We start from the raw sequence: 19,180 nt of genomic DNA, 5'->3' as shown, positions 1-19,180 counted from the left end.
TTAAGTAGGCATTGAAGATTTTAATATCTCAGCATCTGTCCATGTTTTCTGGAACAAAGGATTTTGTGTTATTTTTGCACGGCTGCAGTATTTGAACACAAGGTTTCCTATTGATAGAGGAACCTCTGACCTTCGGTTTTGCTGACTGACAATCTGGATCAAGGTTGTTTGTTCTGCCTTAACAGGTTTGATGTAGGCCTTGGTTGGGTGGGTTTATGCCTGTGCTTTTCGCATTCACTGCATTTACAGTGGATCTGTGGCAACCTTCTTCTAAGACAGTTTACACCATAGTGGTCATCTGTGTTATTGCAGATGTACTTATGAAATCATGAGCCATGCGCTATTTTTAGGTACAGGTACATAATCCTTTATCTGAAATGCTGGGTTTTAGAATCCTGGGTTGTTTTTTCGGAATTCAGAATTGTTCGGATTTCAGAATAAATGACATCTTCACAGTGAAATAAAAATTATTACCTAACAGCAGACACGTTGTGTGAATACTATGAGTGCTGAGACACCATTGATGCCTGCCAGTACTGGGCCACGCCACTACATCACATCTGAGTGACGTGGTTTGAGTGGGTGTAGAGTTGGGTCCCCTGTTCGTGTGTCAAAATGACCATCCACAAAAAGATTTTGGACCTTTTTGGATTTTGGAATTTTGGATAAAGGATTGTGTAACTGTACAGTGTTCTAGTTCCCAATAACTCATTAAGAAAAATTCTTTACATCTTGCCTCTAGATTTTTTTTTGTGTATAGTTTTGAATTTATGACCTTTTGGTTATTGATCCATTCAGGAAATCTTTTTACCTTTGTTTCAAAGGAAGTAGGCCTAGCATTCTAACTTCTGAAATGGAGATTCTTTAACCCCATTAAATCTGCACCTTTTCATTTATATTCTCTGGTCAGATAAAATCCATTTTATGGAGATCCACTGTTATTGAGAAGGAAAAGAAATTGAATGCTCCAAAACACTCTGCTGTGGTTCCAGGCTTACTTTACAAGTGAGGACATCTGGTTTATTCATCTTCAGCCATTGCTTGGAATTTTGCTATTAGAAGCGTCGTCTGACAATCTAGGACTCCAGAGGTGCAATTCAAGCATTCCTGTTATCTAGATGGCACTCGAAGAATTTTTGGAAATTACTTAGGTCTTGAAGAAATGTCTGAAACTGAAAGCCATTCCAGTGAGATTTATTTTTACCTTCTTCAGTCAAAAGACTTTTTCGGGTGTGTCTTTGATTAAATGCCCGCCTCTAAGAACAGGAAAATATTGAAGTACGAGGAACTTAACTTGAAAACCTTATCAATGAACATTTACCATCTTGCCTTTCTACCAGGAAGAAAAAATAAAACTAATCTAAAGGTGCTAAGAGTTAATTAAACGTTGCAGTTTAAACAAGATTTTCTTTGTACCAAATTGCTCCAGTCCCCAGAGTGTTTCTCCATATACAGAGTCACCTTTTTTAAGACAAAAGTTAAGCCTTTTATTCTCTAAAATAACATTATACATTTGAGATTGCCCTTTTTAACTTTCTACACATACAAATTCAGGATGATTACTTTTCCCCTCAAAGTGATATCTTATTTTCTTTCTTGAAGTTGTTCAAGACAGTCTTCTGTCTTTGTGTGACGTACAAGACAAGTCTGTACAAAAGCTTTGAATTTGTGTTCTTGAAAAATGCTGTCTACTTTGGACTTTGGCTAGGTTGGGTTCCTGGATCTGTTGAACTAGAAGTCTTCATGAATGTTGAACATTCCTGTCTTTTATTTACAGATATAATCTTGTCATCCATATTGTTCTACAATGATAGAATGAGAAGAGCTTGATTTTTAGGACTATATCACAATATCAATCTCCCTAAAATGTTTGCAAATTGAACCATTAAAGTTGTCAATTGGAATGGAGGCCACTTTCTAGAACTAGCTTATGGAAGTCTCTGACTATATAGTTTAGGATGACTCTTAACTTCTGGAGGCCACAACAGCATAATGGCTCCTTTTAAACCTCTAATCTCATTTGTCTTAAAACATGGATTGGTTCAATGAATGTTCATTTCTTGATCGATCCTCCATATTGTCTAGTGCGTCTTTCTGATTACTTCTAGTAGAACTTGGAATGCTTGTAGATCCGAGCAAAATTCCAAAGAGCCTATCACTAACGTCCCCTCCACCATCATAACATCAAACTCTTGATTCAGCTCAGTAGACATCTTAAGAGCTTTCTATAAATCTTGATTTATTTGTTGCACTCTTCATTGGCAATACGACTGGTGACTCATGAACAGGCTACTACAAGATAAAAACTTCCTTATGCTATCTGCTGCAGGCACATAACCACAGGAGATGAATTCAAGTCCATGAAGTATTCACATTGAAGGTATTAACACCATTAGTTAATAAGATCATCTCAAGTATCTTCCAAAAGGAGGAGTCATTTTGAGCCTTGAGACTTGTTTGGTTTACCACAGATTCATCACTTTCATTTCCTAAGTGTTAAAGCACATTCCTAAAATACATGGAGAATAAATGAATGAGGAAGAAAGATGATTAACTACCTTCGTTTGCTGTGATCTTGCCTATTTTTTTGAATGTATGTTATCCTCCACATATCTCACATATACCCACTTATCCTGCTGTTTCTAGCTCTCATTTGGAGTGTTTTGACATTTTACTAAATGTTGACAAAATTGTTTTCCTTTGCTGTGTAAGCGTTACCTACCCTGCAGGCTGCCTCCATCGATAAAAGAACCGCGGACCGGTGTGTGGCCACGGCTCTTATACAGCTTAGGAGTGGGGAAAGATCATATGGCCCTTGAGAGACTTCAGTGAGGTTAGAACTCATGGAGGGAAACCATCCAGGTAATTTCCCCTATTGGATGATGGGACTGTCCTGAGGTATGTGGAGGATAAGAAAGGGAGACAGAGAAGGTAGGTAATCTTGCTGTACCCAGATTTCCTTGTAAATTCCCATAAAATATCTATAGTGATATGTCTGGTAAAATTACTTTCTGTCCCTGATTGATAAAACTATTGGACAATCTGGATAGTGCCAGTGGACCAGATGGCACAGTGCATAGCCATGCACCCTCTGTCTAACCCTTTGAATGGTGTCAGCCAAAGACTTCCTTTTGATTAAAATTCATTTGTGTCATGCCTGCCAAAGGTGTTACTTAAATGTGAAAGAGAGAATTCCAACTTTAAGCTTTCTTTACCAGCACGTGGGCTTTGCTGCCTGGCTTGTGAACATCTCTTGAAATCTCAAAAATGTCACTTTGCTCAGATGACACAAAATCTGTGTTGGGGAATCTGTCTGGAATTTGCTTTTCAGTTAAATCTTAGCTGTACACTCAAGTTGACCACAAAGTGTTTCTGATGTACTGGGGTATTGGCATAGCATCCAATGATGAGAGTTTACACTGTTCTTTCACCAATAAACCTTCCCTGCAAATGTGAAATTACTTGGGCAAAGTATTGTCACTGGCTGCTGCAATCTGTTGGTTCTGTGGCAGCTTATGGTTCTACGAATCAAGGTATATCTGCTGTTTTGTTTCTCTTCCTCCCACTCCAGCACCCAGAGATTCTTGACAGTGTTACCAATTCCCACTGAATAAGTTAGGGAAAGGTAGGTGTATGTATTAAGAAGCTTATCTTCTGTCCTCCAAGACCTGACTTTTTGCCTGGCTGAAGAAAGGTGGAGGTGAAGGCCTCTTCTATTTCCAAGGGCTGTTGAGGACTTTTACAACAGTTAAACACTGTGTCTGTCTCCATCCAATTCCCCAACTGACAAGGTTTAAGTAACTCTCCCCATTTTCAATAAAAACAAGGTACTCGTTTTACAATCTAGCTGTGAAGGGACTACTAGGACAGTAAGTATAGCAAGCAGAAGTTGCTGGCTTGATGACCAGTGGTTTGAATTTGGATTTAGGTGGGTTGGGGCATTGCAGGAGGCTGGAGTGTTCTGCATTGCGCCTGAATAGTTCCAAACCTGAACTTGAATTCCTCATGCTGTCAAGTGGATGCAAAATGAGAAATATTCAGCTTCCCAGCACTGCCCTCCTTCCTGTTCAAAAAAAATCAAAGACTTGCTGCAGTGTCCAACTTGGTATAAATGTAAGTTTTCTTTCCGCCCGGCAGTGCACGAATGGTCACTTGATGTGTGCAGGCTGTTTCATTCACCTGCTGGCTGATGCCAGGCTGAAGGAGGAACAGGCCACCTGCCCGAACTGCCGCTGTGAGATCAGCAAGAGCCTGTGCTGCAGGAACCTGGCCGTGGAAAAGGCGGTGAGTGAACTTCCCAGCGAGTGCGGCTTCTGCCTGAAGCAGTTCCCACGCTCCATTCTCGAGAGACACCAGAAGGAGGACTGCCAGGACAGGTAATGCACTTAAACCAGGCAGTTTATTAACCAGATCATGGCCCTCATTGATCCTGATTTTTATTTATTGTGCATAGGATACAAGGGGACTGCAGGAACTCGATTTTAGAGTGGCAGGAATGTCTTGACATGCACAAGCATTTTTTTTTTTTTTTGGGCAATGTAAAACAAAAGTCTATGATAGCCATATGGCACTGCCAACTTGTCTCTTCCTCCATTGTCTTATGTGCACTGCCCAATAATAAATGACAAGTTCTAATACTAGATAGACCAAAAACCAGTCCCTTATGCCCATAAAAATGTTGAAATGAGTCTGAAGAGCATAGAACAGCAGCTGTTTTTGTTAACCATGTGTTACTTATCCTCCTTTTTTAAAAAAAAAAGCCTCTTCTATATAAATTAGAATAGTATAATTTTACAGTACAGAAGGAGGCCAATCGACTCTTCATGTCTGTACCAGCTCCCGAAACATCTACCCAGAAAGTCCCGTTTTCCAGCCCTATCTCTGTAGCCCTCTAAATTCATCCCTTTCAGCTCATATATCCAGCTCTCTTTCGAAACTTCTTCACCTTCATTCTCCTAGCAGTGACACTAACAATTGAGTAAAGAAGTTCCTTCTCCTCTCACTCCTAGCTCTCTTACTAACTGTCTTGAAATTGTGACTCCCTCTTACTGGCATACCAACTTGAGACAGAATATCCTACTTGGCCCTGTCAAAATTACTGATTTCTTCACTGGTAATTTTCATGATATATTCTTGTGAATATATCTGGTGTCATGTAACTAAACGATCCATTGTCCTTGCTGTCCACCCTCTAAAGCTAATGGTGAGAGTGTTGGGCAGCAGTTTAGTCACAAAATTAGCAGGAAGCATTCTTGCAGGACAAATTTATTAGGTTCTTTTCATTAATACTGTCTTAGGAGTTGACAAATAATGCCAGTTGTTTGAAACAACGCATTTTAGCCTTTGCCGTCATTTATTTCGAGCAAGACTAGTTTCATAGGTTAATTTTACTTCGTTAATTTGGTCATTTTTTTCAATGTATGTTTAGAGCATAGTCAGGTATTTCTGGAGCCATCTCACTTCAAAGCACCTTCTGCCCTGAAATTGAGAACCCCACATTTTGGGGGAACAGGCCCTGTGCAAAGTATTGATTCTTTCACTTGGTACGCTGCTTTAATTGCTGCTTTATTTTGAAGGAAAGCAATTACCCTGGAGATCTGCCAGGGAGCAGAGATTATTCAAGTGTTTAAGAATTGATTAAGAGTCTTGAACATTCTTTGTTCTCTAACCTGTATCAATGCTTATCTCTACCAATGTGCTACAAATGCACAGATGTGTCCTAAAGTCTTCACCATTTTTTCCTTCTTGGATAAGTGCCTTGTTTTTTTTATAGGAATCTGCAAATCTATTTGGCAAACTGTGTTTTGAGCTAATTTCTGATGCAATAGCTACTTGCAAACCAGAGTTTCTTGTAAACAAACAAATCCCTGACCAATCAGGACTGGCATGTTTTCTGAGGTTACACACAAGAGTGGGGAAAGGAAATAATGAAGAATCCCAACAACTGGTTTTATCTCCTGTCTTCCAGTCTTGTATTTTGATCTTGCTCAACCAAGTCTCATAGTATGTAATAGGAAACTTTATCACTTAAGCATTCAATCGGTTTAACTCTTAATCTAAAGCAAAAACCCAGAGTAAGGGTAGTTCTGTAGGCTATCCTTAGTTTTTTTTTCCCTACCACTGACAGCAAATATGGATGTTCTGAACATATTTTTGCCATTCAATTCTCAACTCTACTTTCCAAGTTAGTATTCAGAGGAAGCCTTACAGTTCACCATTGCACCATAGACCCCGGTAACTGCATGAAAGTATGATATGGCAAATTATTTTTCATGGTTTTCCTTCAATTGGTGACTCTTGTATTTTCTCTTGCATTTGTGCTGTTGCAGACATTTCAAGATTTGTCTTGAGCCTTGGATCCTTCCTTGTGATTGGCACTGCATCTTTCTGATGCTGCCTTTCAAGGACAGCACTGGAAGTTTCCACCTTTGGTTGAGCTGTTTGTTTGCATGACTTAAAAGCAAGAGATCCTTTACCACTGTTCAAAAAGCAGCTGCTTCATTTCGTGTCCCACCCAAATTTGTTCCTTCACCAGTGCCACTACGAGTTTTTGATTCAACTTGTCTGGTTCAAGGCTATTCTGATACAAAAAAATGGCTAACTAAAGTTTTCTAGTCTGGATTTTCTCCTGTTTCCATAAGGTTGTCTTCAAGTTGGAATGTTCTGAGGGCATGGATTTCTCATGGGAGCACAAAAGGAACTAGAGGGCATGGGTTTAGAGTGGGGTGGGGGGGGGGAGATATAAAAGAGACCTAAGGGGCAACTTTTTCACGCAGAGGGTGGTGCGTGTATGAATGAGGTGCCAGAGGAAGTGGTGGAGGCTGGTACAATTGCAACATTTAAAAGGTGTCTGGATGGGTATATGAATAGGAAGAGTTTGGAAGGATATGGGCTGGGTGCTGGCATGTGGGTCTAGATTGGGTTGGGATATCTGGTTGGCATGGACGGGTTGGACCGAAGGGTCTGTTTCCATGCTGTACATCTGTATGGCTCTATGAACTGTGGAAAAGCCAACTTCTGAAAGGTAGGGTAAAAAGGAATCTTGTCTAAATGAATTAGAATCAAGATCAGCAGGCAAAACTGCAAGTGAACGATAGGCTGCCTTTAAATAGAATTGAAGTACAGTCAAAATATATTCTCATAAAAGGGAAAGTTAGGGCAAATATATGCAGAGCTCCCTGGGTGACAATAGTATTGGATGAAGCAGAAAAATTGTGTTTAGGAATGCTATCAGGTGGAAAATAGAGACTGAATATAGAAGCTTCAGAAGTTGGATGCTAAGCAAATAACACAATCAAAGAAAGTGTATGAGCATAAATTGGCCACTAGTTAAAGAAAATCCAAATCCCTCTCATAGGCATATAATTAGTAAAAGGCTGGTAATGGGAAGTAGGGCCAATTTTTGGTCCATAATTGGATTTATGTATATTGGCAGGGGCAAAGGCTTTTATGTTGTCTCTGTTTCATACTTAAGGTATGAAATGAATGTTTTGCATTTGTCTTTACCAAGGACGAGTTGTTGCACGGGTAATGGTGAAAGAGGAGCTAATCCACACATTTGAAGCGTATGAAAGTGTTCAGTTAATGTAGAGGCATGTGTTAAGAGTGTATCATATTGATGTTGGAATTTGGATCTTTTAAAAATAGCAACAGATGGATTTCAGTTAGTCCTATGAAGGTTTATTTTTAAGAAAAGGTCAAAGTAATTTGGACAGTGACATAATTATATCAATTCCAAGAAAGCAAGTGTCTGGCAGGAACCCCTAAAATGATTATGCTATTGAATTTTTAATAGAGTAAACACATGGAGACCATTAATTAGTTTTCAATTTAGAACAGAAGATTCAAATCTTTAGTTCAGAAGAATCAGGTGTTTAATTCTGAAGCAACCTAGCAGCAGAATCCAGTTTTATTTGATGAGAACTAATCACTTCCTATCCATTCGGGTCTGGGCTTCACTGGCTAGGCCAGCATTTATTGCCCATTCCTGGTTGCCCTTAAGGTGGTGGCGAGCAGCCTCCTTGAGTTGTTGCAGTCCAGGTACTATAGATAGATCCACATTGCAGTTGGGTAAGGGATTCCAGGATTTTTCCCCTATTGACAAGTCAGGATAGTGAGTGGCTTGGAAGGGAACTTACAGGTGGTCGTGTTCCCATGTATCTGCTGCCCTTGCCCTCCTGGTTTGGTAGTGATCGTGGGTTTAGAAGGTGCTGTCTGAGGATCTTTGGTGAAATTCTGTAGTGCATCTTGTAGATTGTACAAATTGCTGCTGCTCCTGAGGTATTGGAGAGAATTAGTGCTTGTGGATGTGGTGCTAACCAAGCAGGCTCTTTGAGTGAGATGGTGTTGAGCTGCACTCATTCAGACAAGTGGAGATTATTCCATCACACTTCTAACCTGTCAGAATGTGGAAAAGCACAACTGGTCAGGCTGCATGCGAGGAGCAGCAGAATTGACATTTTGAGCAAAGATCTATTTTCAGGAATGAAGCTTGTGGCCCAAGGGAGCTGAGAGATAAATGGGAGGGGTACTATCCTACCTGTCCAACTTCCTTCCCACCTATCTGCTCCACCTTCCTCTCTGACCTCAGACCTTTACCCTCTCCTTCATCTATCTATCGCATTCCAGCTATCTTTCACACACCCCCACCTCAGTCCCATGTATATCTCAGCCCCCTTGGGCCATAAGCCGCATTCCTGATGTGAGGGGCTTATGCTCAAAAATGTCGACTCTCCTGCTCGGATGCTGCCTGACTGGCTGTGCTTTTCCAACACAACACTCTTCAACTCTGGTCTCCAGCATCTGCAGGTCCTCACATTCTCCTCCTAATTTGTGCCTTGTAGATGGTGGACAGGCTTTGAGGAATCAGGAGATGAGTTATCAACTGCAGTATTCCTAGCCTCAGACTTGCTCTTGTAGCCGCTTTTGTTTTATGGCGAGTTGAGTTTCTGGTCAACGTTTCTCTTTAGGATTTTGATAGGAGTTTGAGTGCTGGTAACACCATTGAATGTGAAGGGTTGTGGTTAGATTGTCTCTTATTGGAGATGGTTATTACTTGGCATTTATGTGGCACGTGCTACTTGCCAATTGTCAGCCCAAGCCTGCATTTCAGTATGGACTGCTTCAGTGTCTGAGGAATTGCGAATGGTGTTGAACATTGTGTACTCATCACTTCTGACCTTTTGATAGTGGGAAGGTCCTTGATGAAGTAGCTGAAGGTGGTTGGGCCAAGGAACCCCTGTAGAATGTCCAGCAGTTGAGATGACTGACCTCCAAAAACTACAGCCACCTTCCTCTGTGCCAGTTATGACACCACCTAACAGATTTTTTGCTCCTAGATTCTGATTGTTTTCAGTTTTGCTCAGACTCCCTGATGCCACACCCATTGAATGTGGCTTTGAAAGGATTCTGGGTAATCCAAGATGGAGGACAGGAGAAAATTGTGGCTGTAAGAGCTGCTTTATTTTTTTGAGTTAGTTTAGGTGTTGGAGGTGATTTCCTCTAATTCCAGCAGCAGCAATTATTATTTTATTTCCTGTTGCATTGTTTTGGGACTTTGGTGGAGATAATCAAACCAGCAGCACTTTTAAAAGGAGGAAGTCCAACAAAAGGCAGTGACCACATGGTCAGTGAGAGGGAGAGAGAAAGAAACCTACACTGCTAACTGACACAGTAGTGAATCTGCACAGTCGCCGCCTTCGCTGTTTGAGTTTGTATATTTCTGGAGTGCATCTAGGAAAAATTAACCAACAATGAAATACACAGCAGACCTTGGAGGAACCTGTGTGGGTAAGTTCACAGCACAGGAACAGATAAGTGCATAGCTTTTAAGCATAACCTTGCTGTAAGTCTACAGTAATGAGTAGAATGGGTTCTTCCTTGATTGTATGTTTACTAACTTCTTTAGTAAACCATGGCTCTCTCTTTCGACAACTACCTCCCTGCCTGACAGGTATATACTTAGCAAGGACCCGCAGTAGCTATTCCTTGAAATAAGCTCCACATTTCAAGTGTGTCCATTCCCTGCAGTTTTCTTCCCCATCTTAAATCTTACCTAATTGCATCATAATTACCTTTCCCCCAATTATACCTCTTTCTCTGCAGTATATACCTATCCCAAGGCAAAAGTGAGTACTGCAGATGCTGGAGGTTAGAGTCGAGAGTGTGGTGCAGGAAAAGCACAGGTCAGGCGGCATCCGAGGAGCAGGACTATCGGCGTTTCAGGCAAAGGCCCTTCATCAGGATCTCGCCTGCTGTGATTTTGCAGCACCATACTCTTGACATATACCTATACCTGCCCATTGCTATAGTAAACATAACTAAATTATGGTCACTATCGCCAAAGTGCTCACTTATCTCCAAATCTAACGCCTAGCCAGGCTCATTCCACGCTACCAAATTCAATGTGGCATTGCCTTTTCTACATACTGTGTCAGCAAACCCTCCTGCACACACTGAACAAAAACTGACCTCTAAACTACTTGAACTATAGTATTCCCAGTCAATAATGGGGAAGTTAAAGTCCCCATAATAACTACCCTGTTACACTCGTTCCTATCGAGAATCATCTTTGCTATCTTTTCCTCTACATCCCTAGAACAATTTGGAGGCCTATAGAAAACTCCCAACAGCATGACCACATCTTTCCTGTTTCTAACCTCAGAACAGGATAGACCAGATCTAAAAGTTGAAGTTCTAAATTGGAGGAAGGCTAATTTTGACAGTATTAGGCAAGAACTTGCAAAAGTTGATTGGGGGCAGATGTTCGCAGGTAAAGGGAATGGCTAGAAAATGGGAAGCTTTCATAAATGAAATAACGAGGGTCCAGAGACAGTATGTTCCTGTTCAGGTGAAAGGAAAGGCTGATAGGTGTGGGGAATGCTGGATGACTAGAGAAATTGAGGATTTGGTTAAGAAAAAGGAGAAATGTCAGGTACAGACAGGAAAGATCTAGTGAATCCTTACAGTATAAAGGTAATAGGAGTATACTTAAGAGGGAAATCAGGAGGACTAAAAGGAGACATGAGATAGCTTTGTCACATAAGGTTAAGGAAAATCATGTCTCACGAACTTGATTGTTACTTCAAAAAGTTCAGAGGATTTATGAAGGCAGAGAGGTAGACATGATCTATATGGATTTCTGTAAGATGTTTGATAAGGTTCTTCATGGGAGACTGGTTAGCAAGGTTAGATCTCATGGGACACAGGGAGAACTAGCCATTTGGATACAGAACTGGCTCAAAGGTGGAAGACAGAGGGTGGCAGTGGAGGGTTGTATTTCAGTCTGGAGGCCTGTGACCAGTGGAGTGCCACAAGGATCGGTGCTGGGTCCACTACTTTTCATCTTGTATTTAAGTGAGCTGGATGTGAACATAGGAGATAAGTTTGCAGATGACACCAAAATTGGAGGTGTAGTGGACAGTGCAGAAGGTTACCTCAGAGTACAATGGTATATTGATCAGGTGGGCCAATGGGCTGAGGAGTGGCAGGTGGAGTTTAATTTAGATAAAGGGGAGGTGCTGCATTTGGAAAAGCAAATCAGGGCAGGACTTATACACTTAATAGTAAGTTCCTGGGAAGTGATGCTGAACAAAGAGACCCTGAAGTGCAGGCTCATAGTTCCTTGAAAGTAGAGTTGCAGGTGGATAGGATAGTGAAGGTGGTGTTTGGTGTGCTTTCCTTTATTGGTCAGAGTATTGAGTACAGGAGTTGGGAAGTCATGTTGCTGCTGTACTGGACATTGGTTAGGCGATTTTTGGAATATTGCATGCAGTTGTGGTCTCCCTCCTATCGGAAGGATGTTGTGAAACTTGAAAGGGTTCAGAAAAGACTTGGAAGATGTTGCCAGTGATGGAGAATTTGAGCTATAAGGAGAGTCTGAACAGGCTGGCGCTGGAGCGTCAGAGGCTGAGGGGTGACCTTATAGAGGCTTATAAAATCATGAGGGGTATGTATAGGGTAAATAGACAAGGTCTTTTCCCTGTTGTGGGGGAGTCCAGAACGATAGGGCATTGGTTTAGAGTGAGAGAGGAAGATATAAAAGGGATCTAAGGAGCAACATTTTCACACACAGGGTGATGCGTGTGTGGCATGACCTGCCTGAGGAAGTGGTGGAGGCTGGTCCAATTACAGCATTTAAAAAGCATCTGGATTGATATACGAATAGGAAGGGTTTGGAGGGATATGGGCCAAGTGCTAGCAAATGGGACTAGATTAGGTTAGGATATTTGGTCGGCATGGACAAGTTGGATCAATGGGTCTGTTTCTGTGCTGTATTCTATGACTCTATGATGTCAAAGGCTGTCATTCTAGTCTCGCCTCTAGAATTCACCTCTTTTTGTCCATGTTAGAAACAGGCTATAATGAGGTTAGGAACTGATCGGCCATGGTGGAACCCAAACTGAGTATCATTAAGCAGGTTTACTGAGCAGGTGCTGTGTGATGTCACCTGATGACACCTTCCAATACTGCTGATCAAGAGTAGACTGATGAGGTGCTAATTGGTGGATTGGATATGCCTTGCTTTTTGTATGCTGGTCATAGCTGGGCAATCTTCCATATTGTCTGAGATGTCAGTGTTTTGGAAAGCTCGGCTGCGGCAACTTTGGAGCAAAGTCTACAGTACTATTGCTGAAATGTTATCAGGGCCTATAGTCTTTGCAGTATCCAGTGCCTCCAACAGTTTCTTGTTTATCATATGAGGTGAATCAAATTGGCTGAAGACTGTCCTCTGTCATGCTGATGACCACTGGAGGATGCTGAGGTCGATCATCGACTCGGCACTTCTGGCTAAAGATTGTTGCAAATGCTTCAGCATTATCTTTTGCCCAGATGTGTTGGGCTCTTCCATCAGTGAGGATGGGGATATTTGTGGAGCTGTGCCGCCTCCAATTAGTAGTTTAATTGTCCAGCACAATTCATGACCGGATGTGGCAGGACTGCAGAGCTTAGATCTATAGCTATTGTTTTTGTTAGTGAAGGATTCAAGCCAAGAGGGTTTGAATAAGGATTGTCAAGTTAAAACTGAAAAGGAATTGGCTATCAGATGTGAAAAGTACATGCCAGTGGACTTAGAACGGAGTCAACGGGGTGAAATTTCTTGGGCATTGAATAGGTCCAAAAAGGATAATGTTGGGGGAACATGTTGAAACATTGTTTTACCGTGTGTTTTAAAATCTTTGTCTTTTATTTATCTAAACTTTTTGTGATAAACTTGCTCCTTTGTTCAAAGACATGGGCAGCCTCGTGTGGATATGCTTGTGACTAACCACTATTGTAACTTAGATCGCATGTTTTGTTTGTTACACTATCAAGCCAGAGCTTAAAAATGTGTTGCTGGAAAAGCGCAGCAGGTCAGGCAGCATCAAAGGAACAGGAGAATCGATGTTTCGGGCATAATCCAACACTATCAAGCCAGGTTTTGTTCTGGGGGTCTGACATTTCCATTATTGCAATCAGCTGGAGGTATTGGTGGGCTATCTTCATTTAAAAGTTAATAAAAGCACAAAGACCAAATGAGATTCATCCAATTATACTGTAGAAAATGAGTAGAAATTGCAGAGCCATTGACCCAACTACTTAGTCTGCTTTCGAGACAGAAACAGTGCCAAAGGGCTGAAGAATTGTGATTGCCTTTCCGATAGGGAAACTTGTAGAAACAATTTAGGACAAAATTGATTGTCACTTGGGCAAATGTGGCTTAACTAAGGAAAGTTATCATTGATTTGTTGAAGAAAAGCTTGATTGAGTTTTTTTGTGCAATAACAGGTTTGATGAGGCTAGTGCTGTTCACGTGGTATAATGGACTTCCAAAAGGCATTTAATAAGCTGCTGCAAAACAGACTTGTTAGATCTCAGAATAAAATGGGTACTAGCAATATGAATACAAAATTGGCCAAGTGACGGAAATGAAGAGTAGTAATGAATGATTGCTTGTTTTTTGGACTAGATAAAGGTTGTTTCTAGTTCCCTGGGGATCAGGGCTCCTCTTCCAGATGTGTATTAATGACTTTGATCTGGTATATTTGGTGAACAGGAAACAATTTCAAAATTGCAGATCTTTTAAAACTTGGAAGTATTGTAAGCCATGAGAGAGGCAGCATTAACTTCAAAAATGTATATCGGCTTGGTGGGTGTGGAGGGGAGGGAGTGTTGAAATAGTGGGAAATTTAAATTTAATGCTCAGAATTTTGAAGATTATCAGGAAGAATGCAGAGACCCTGTAAAATTAAAGGCACAATTCTAAAGGGAATGGAGGAGCAGAGGAACCTAGGTGTAAATGTGCAGAAATGTTTGAAGATAGCAAGTCAGGCTGACAATGTAATTAATAAAAGTATAAAATCACGGAACATAGGTTGCAAAGGCAAGAAAGTTATACTTTTACAAATCATGAGTTTGACCTCAACTAGATTATTACCGCCCGTTCTGGGCATTGAAGAGGGTGCAGAGAAGAATGAGTGGTTCCAGAGGTGAGGAACTGCAGTTCCATAAATAGATTGACAGTAAGATGCAAGAACAGAAGACAACCATTTGGCCCACCAGTGAGATCATCATTGATCTAATCATTCTCAACTCCATTTCCTTTCACTCTTATCCCTCAATTCCCTTACTGATTCAAAATCTATCTCAGCCTTGAATATACTTGATGACCCAGCCTCTACAGCCCTTTGTGATTTCAAAAAAATTCCACAGTTAGAGGACCGTCTGAGAGAAGAAATTCCTCCTCATTTCTGTCTTAAATTGCAATCTCTTACTCTGGATTAAGCCCTGTGGTTTTAGACTCTCCTACAATCTGTCGCCATTACTTTGTCAAGCCTTCTAAGAATCTTGTATATTTCAATAAGGTCTCCTCTCATTCTTTTAAATTCCAGTGAGTACAATGCCAACCTACCCAGCCATTATTTTATAAGGAAAGCCCTCCATACCTAGAATCAACCTAGTGAACTTTCTCTGGACTGCTTCCAAGCTCTTGTCGCCCCTGAGAGGAGGAGACCAAACTGTTCACCGTATTCCAGCTGTCATATGATGAGTGCATTATATTGTTTTAGCAACACCTATTTTACATTCCATTCCATTTGAAATAATGACCAATATTTCACATGTTATCTGCTGGACTTGGCTGCGAGCTTTTATTCACTCATGAAAGAATACCACAAATCCCTCAGAGCTGTAGCTTTGATTTAAACGTTCCTGCTTTTCTTTATACTACAGTGCTCTCTCACTTTGTGACATTATATTCCATCTACCAAGTTCTTGTCCAACTGTCTATCTTCCTTGGTAGACTCCTTGTTTCGCCCTCATTACTGGCTTCTTGCCTATTTCCTGTCATTTGCACACTTGGTGATGGTGTTCTCACGTCTGTCATCCAAGTCATTGATAGATAAATGGGGACTTTTCTCCTTGCAGAACAAAGCTTGAGGGGCAAGTTAATAGGGATATTCAAAATAGTGAGGAATTGGGACAAAGTAGATAGAAGCTGTTCCCATTCCCATTGTTGAAGGATTGAGAAACTGATGGTACAGGTTGCCGAAAGAATCAATGGCAAGTGGTGAGGGTCTGGAATACACTGCTGAGAATAGAATAGAAGCTTTCAGAAGAGAATTGGTTTACCTGGATGGGAAGAATGTGCAGGAGAGAAGTCCACAGATTGGCAATTTGTGAATTAATTCTTTAAAGAGTCAGCACATGCAAAATGGGCTTTCCATTGTAGAATCATAGAATGGCTACACAATCGGAACAGTCTTTTTAATTAGTCTGTATTAGACTTTGGTGTGACACAAGGAACCCCTTGGTGGAGAGCATTGGGAACCATGGGACCAAAATCTTTTTTTTTTGTCAAGCATTCTACACTTAACACTGTCTTAATTCACTCGTGTTTTGTGTGTTCATTTTCTTCAAGTATCTGCTAAAAGGAAAGTTCCTCCTAAGCTTGCTTTGGGTCGGTAAATGCAATAATAAGTAATCAATTATCAAATTAGGAAAAAGAACCTGCAGAACTTTTTGCCCATTGGCCAGGATCTGAAAGAGAGCTGCCTGTTTGATTTGGTGTGTTGAAATTCTAGAAAAGTTACAACTCCGAGGCCATCAAGCCCATCGTGTCTGAATCGGCTAAGTAAACTAGCTGCTATCTTGACCCCACTTGACAGCACCTGGTCTGTACCCTTGCAGGTTACAGTGCTTCATGTCCAGATCCTGGTTCTTTTTAAGTGATTTGAGGATTTCTACCTCAACTACTGAACTGGGCAGCAAATTCCAGGCATCGCAATCCTCTGGAAAAAATGTTTTTTCCTCCTGTCCCCTCTAATCCTTCTACCCCTTTGAGCTGTATCCTGAGTAATTAACCGTCTGCTAGGGGGGACTGGTTTTACCTGTCCATTCTGTCCAATCTCCTCATCTTGACCACCTCAAATAGATTGCCCCTAGAACTTTTCTTTTTCTCCCAAAAGGAAGCCGACCTTACCCTACCCAGTCCCTCAGAGTTGCAGCTTATAAGCCCTATTTCTGAGTGATTTTCCATATCTACTTGAATAGGTTGGATATTTGTAGAAGCTCAGAAATCATCATATATTGCACTAGCATTTGGTCATCACCTTCTGTACTGGGTCAGTAGTAGCACTCTTGAGAGACTGAAGTGACTTCAAGCCAGTAGTTGAGTACATATTGCAAGCTGGAACTTCAATGCAGTAAACTCTTATTGTTAGATGACTTATTAACCAAAACACTCATCCAGAATATAGGACACAAACTACAGACATAATCTCATTGTTTTTCAATACCATCAGTGTCCCATTATTAGTTTAAAAAGTTTTTTGTTTATTCGCACGTGGGATGTGGGCTAGCTGGTACAGTATTTATTGCGTATTCGCCCTAGCAAGGGTGGTGGTGAATTATCTATTTGAATTCTATGGTATTGGAGCTTCTTCATTACTGATAGGTGCAGGATCTGTTAAGATCCATTTCAGTACGCCCACAATATCATTAGGGAGGCAGTTTAGAAGGTGCTGTCTAAGAAACCTTGATGAATTTCTGCAGCACAAATTGTAGATGGTATACACTGCCTCAACTAAACAGTGGTGGGAGTGAATGTTCGTGGGTGTGGTACCACTTGAGCAACTGATTTTTACTGGATGATATCAAGCTTTTTGTGTTGTTGATGCTCCACTCCTCCAGGCTAGTCAGAGAAGTATTCCATCACACTCCTGACTTCTGCCTTGTAGATGGCAGACAGGCTTTGGGGAGACTACTCACTGCAGGTGAGCTACTCACTGCAGGGTTTCTAAATTTTATCTGGCTCATGTTACCTCCTGCACTGCCATTCCCTCACCACTAGATGCCTGGAGGAAGAACGTCTCATCTTCCGCCTCGGAACACTTCGACCCCAGGGCATCAATGTGGACTTCACCAGTTTCCTCATTTCACCTTCCCCCACCTCACCCGAGTTCCAAACTTCCAGCTCAGCACTATTCCCATAACTTGTCCTATCTGCCTATCTTCTTTTCCACCTATCCACTCCACCCTCCTCCCTGACCTATCACCTTCATCCCCTCCCCCACTCGCCTATTATACGCTATGCTACTTTCTCCCCAACTCCACCCTCCTCTCACTTATCTCTCCACCCTTCAGGGTCTCTACCGGTATTCCTGATGAAGGGCATTTGCCCGAAACGTCGATTTTACTGCTCCTCAGATGCTACCTGAACAGCTGTGCTTTTCCAGAACCACTCTAATCTAGACTCTGTTACAATATTAATGACTGGTTCAGTTTCTGCTCATTCGTAACCTCCGGGTAGTGTTGATGGGTGATTCAGCTATGGTAATACCACTGAATTCAAGGAGGTGGTTAGATTGTCTCCTCACCAAGGGTTCTGTGGAGATGTTGGGCTGGAGTGGACAAAGTCAGAAGTCACAACGCCATGTTATATTCCAACAGGTTTGTTTGAAATCACACGCTTTTGGAGTACTGCTCCTTTGTCAGGTGAAGTAACCTGACAGAGGAGTAGCGTTCTGAAAGCTTGTGATTTCAAATAAATCTTTTGGGACTATAGCCTAGTGTTGTGTGACTTCTAACTTGGTACTTGTGTGGCACAGATGTTATTTGCCACTTGTCAGCACAAACAGCATTTTGTCCAGGTCTTGCTGCATTTGGACATGGGTTGCTTTAAATAGAATAGAATTGAAATTTATTGTCACGTACTTTTACATATAAAGCTCTCCACTGTATCTTCCACTGTGCTGATAATGTCAGAAGTCATAATAAAAAAGTAAAATTAAGACAAAATTCATCATTGTTCAGTTAAAGGTTCCTGGGCTTGGGGAGAGCAGATTAAAGAATAATGGAATATTTTGAAGTCGCAGCCAAGATGCGAACACCATACCGGACCACTGGAATACTGAGCCAGAAACCTACAGCCAGGATGACTGCCATGCTGAGTCTAGACCACCACTCCTGGACAAGACCAGTTGTTAGAATACCTGGAAGCTGAAGAGAATTTTTTTTTTGTGGACACAGCTTAAAAATACGTGGTAGACCATTTAGGACAGAGATGAGGCGAAACTTCTTCACCCAGAGTGGTGGCTGTGTGGAATGCTCTGCCCCAGAGGGCAGTGGAGGCCCAGTCTCTGGATTCATTTAAGAAAGAGTTGGATAGCGCGCTCAAGGATAGTGGAATCAAGGGTTATAGAGATAAGGTAGGGACAGGATACTAATTAAGGATGATCAGCCATGATCATATTTGAATGGTGGTGCAGGTTCGAAGGGCAGAATGGCCTATTCCTGCACTTCTTGTCTATTGTCTAAAGAACTATCTAAGGCGTGCCTAATGTTATTGAGTTCCCCGATTCCTGTTGGTTCCAGCTTTGCCTTAATATCAGTCACTCTGTCCACACGGCTGGAAATCTGATCTTTTGTTCATGTTTGAATTAAGGCTGTTATGAATCATAGAATCCCTACAGTGTGGAAGCCAACCATTCAGCCCATCGAGCCCACACTGATCCTCCAAAGAGCATCCCATCCAGATATGTCTGTAATCCTACTTTTCCCACGGTTAATCCACCTAATCCACACATCCCTGGACACTATGGGCATTTTAACACAGCCAGTCCACCTAATCTGCACATCTTCAGATGTCACCCTAGCACAGCCCAAACTGGGCGTCAGTGAGCAGGTTGTTGCTGGACAGGGG

The 19,180-nt window shown here is 41.5% G+C and overlaps 1 protein-coding gene across 1 annotated transcript in view; it reads left to right on the top strand.

Annotated features, from left to right (window-relative positions):
* The window catches only part of cyhr1 (cysteine/histidine-rich 1), a 125,764-nt gene that overhangs the window by 45,860 nt on the left and 60,724 nt on the right, over nt 1–19,180 (top strand). Inside the window, exon 2 of the mRNA XM_043690960.1 lies at nt 4,138–4,376. Within this exon, the coding sequence (XP_043546895.1) occupies nt 4,138–4,376 (239 nt within the window). The remainder of the gene's footprint in view (nt 1–4,137; nt 4,377–19,180) is intronic.

Source organism: Chiloscyllium plagiosum, chromosome 5 (genome assembly GCF_004010195.1).
Source record: "Chiloscyllium plagiosum isolate BGI_BamShark_2017 chromosome 5, ASM401019v2, whole genome shotgun sequence".
Taxonomy (NCBI): domain Eukaryota; kingdom Metazoa; phylum Chordata; class Chondrichthyes; order Orectolobiformes; family Hemiscylliidae; genus Chiloscyllium; species Chiloscyllium plagiosum.
Note: the sequence above shows the minus strand (reverse complement) of the source record. Positions and strands in the feature narration are given on the sequence as shown.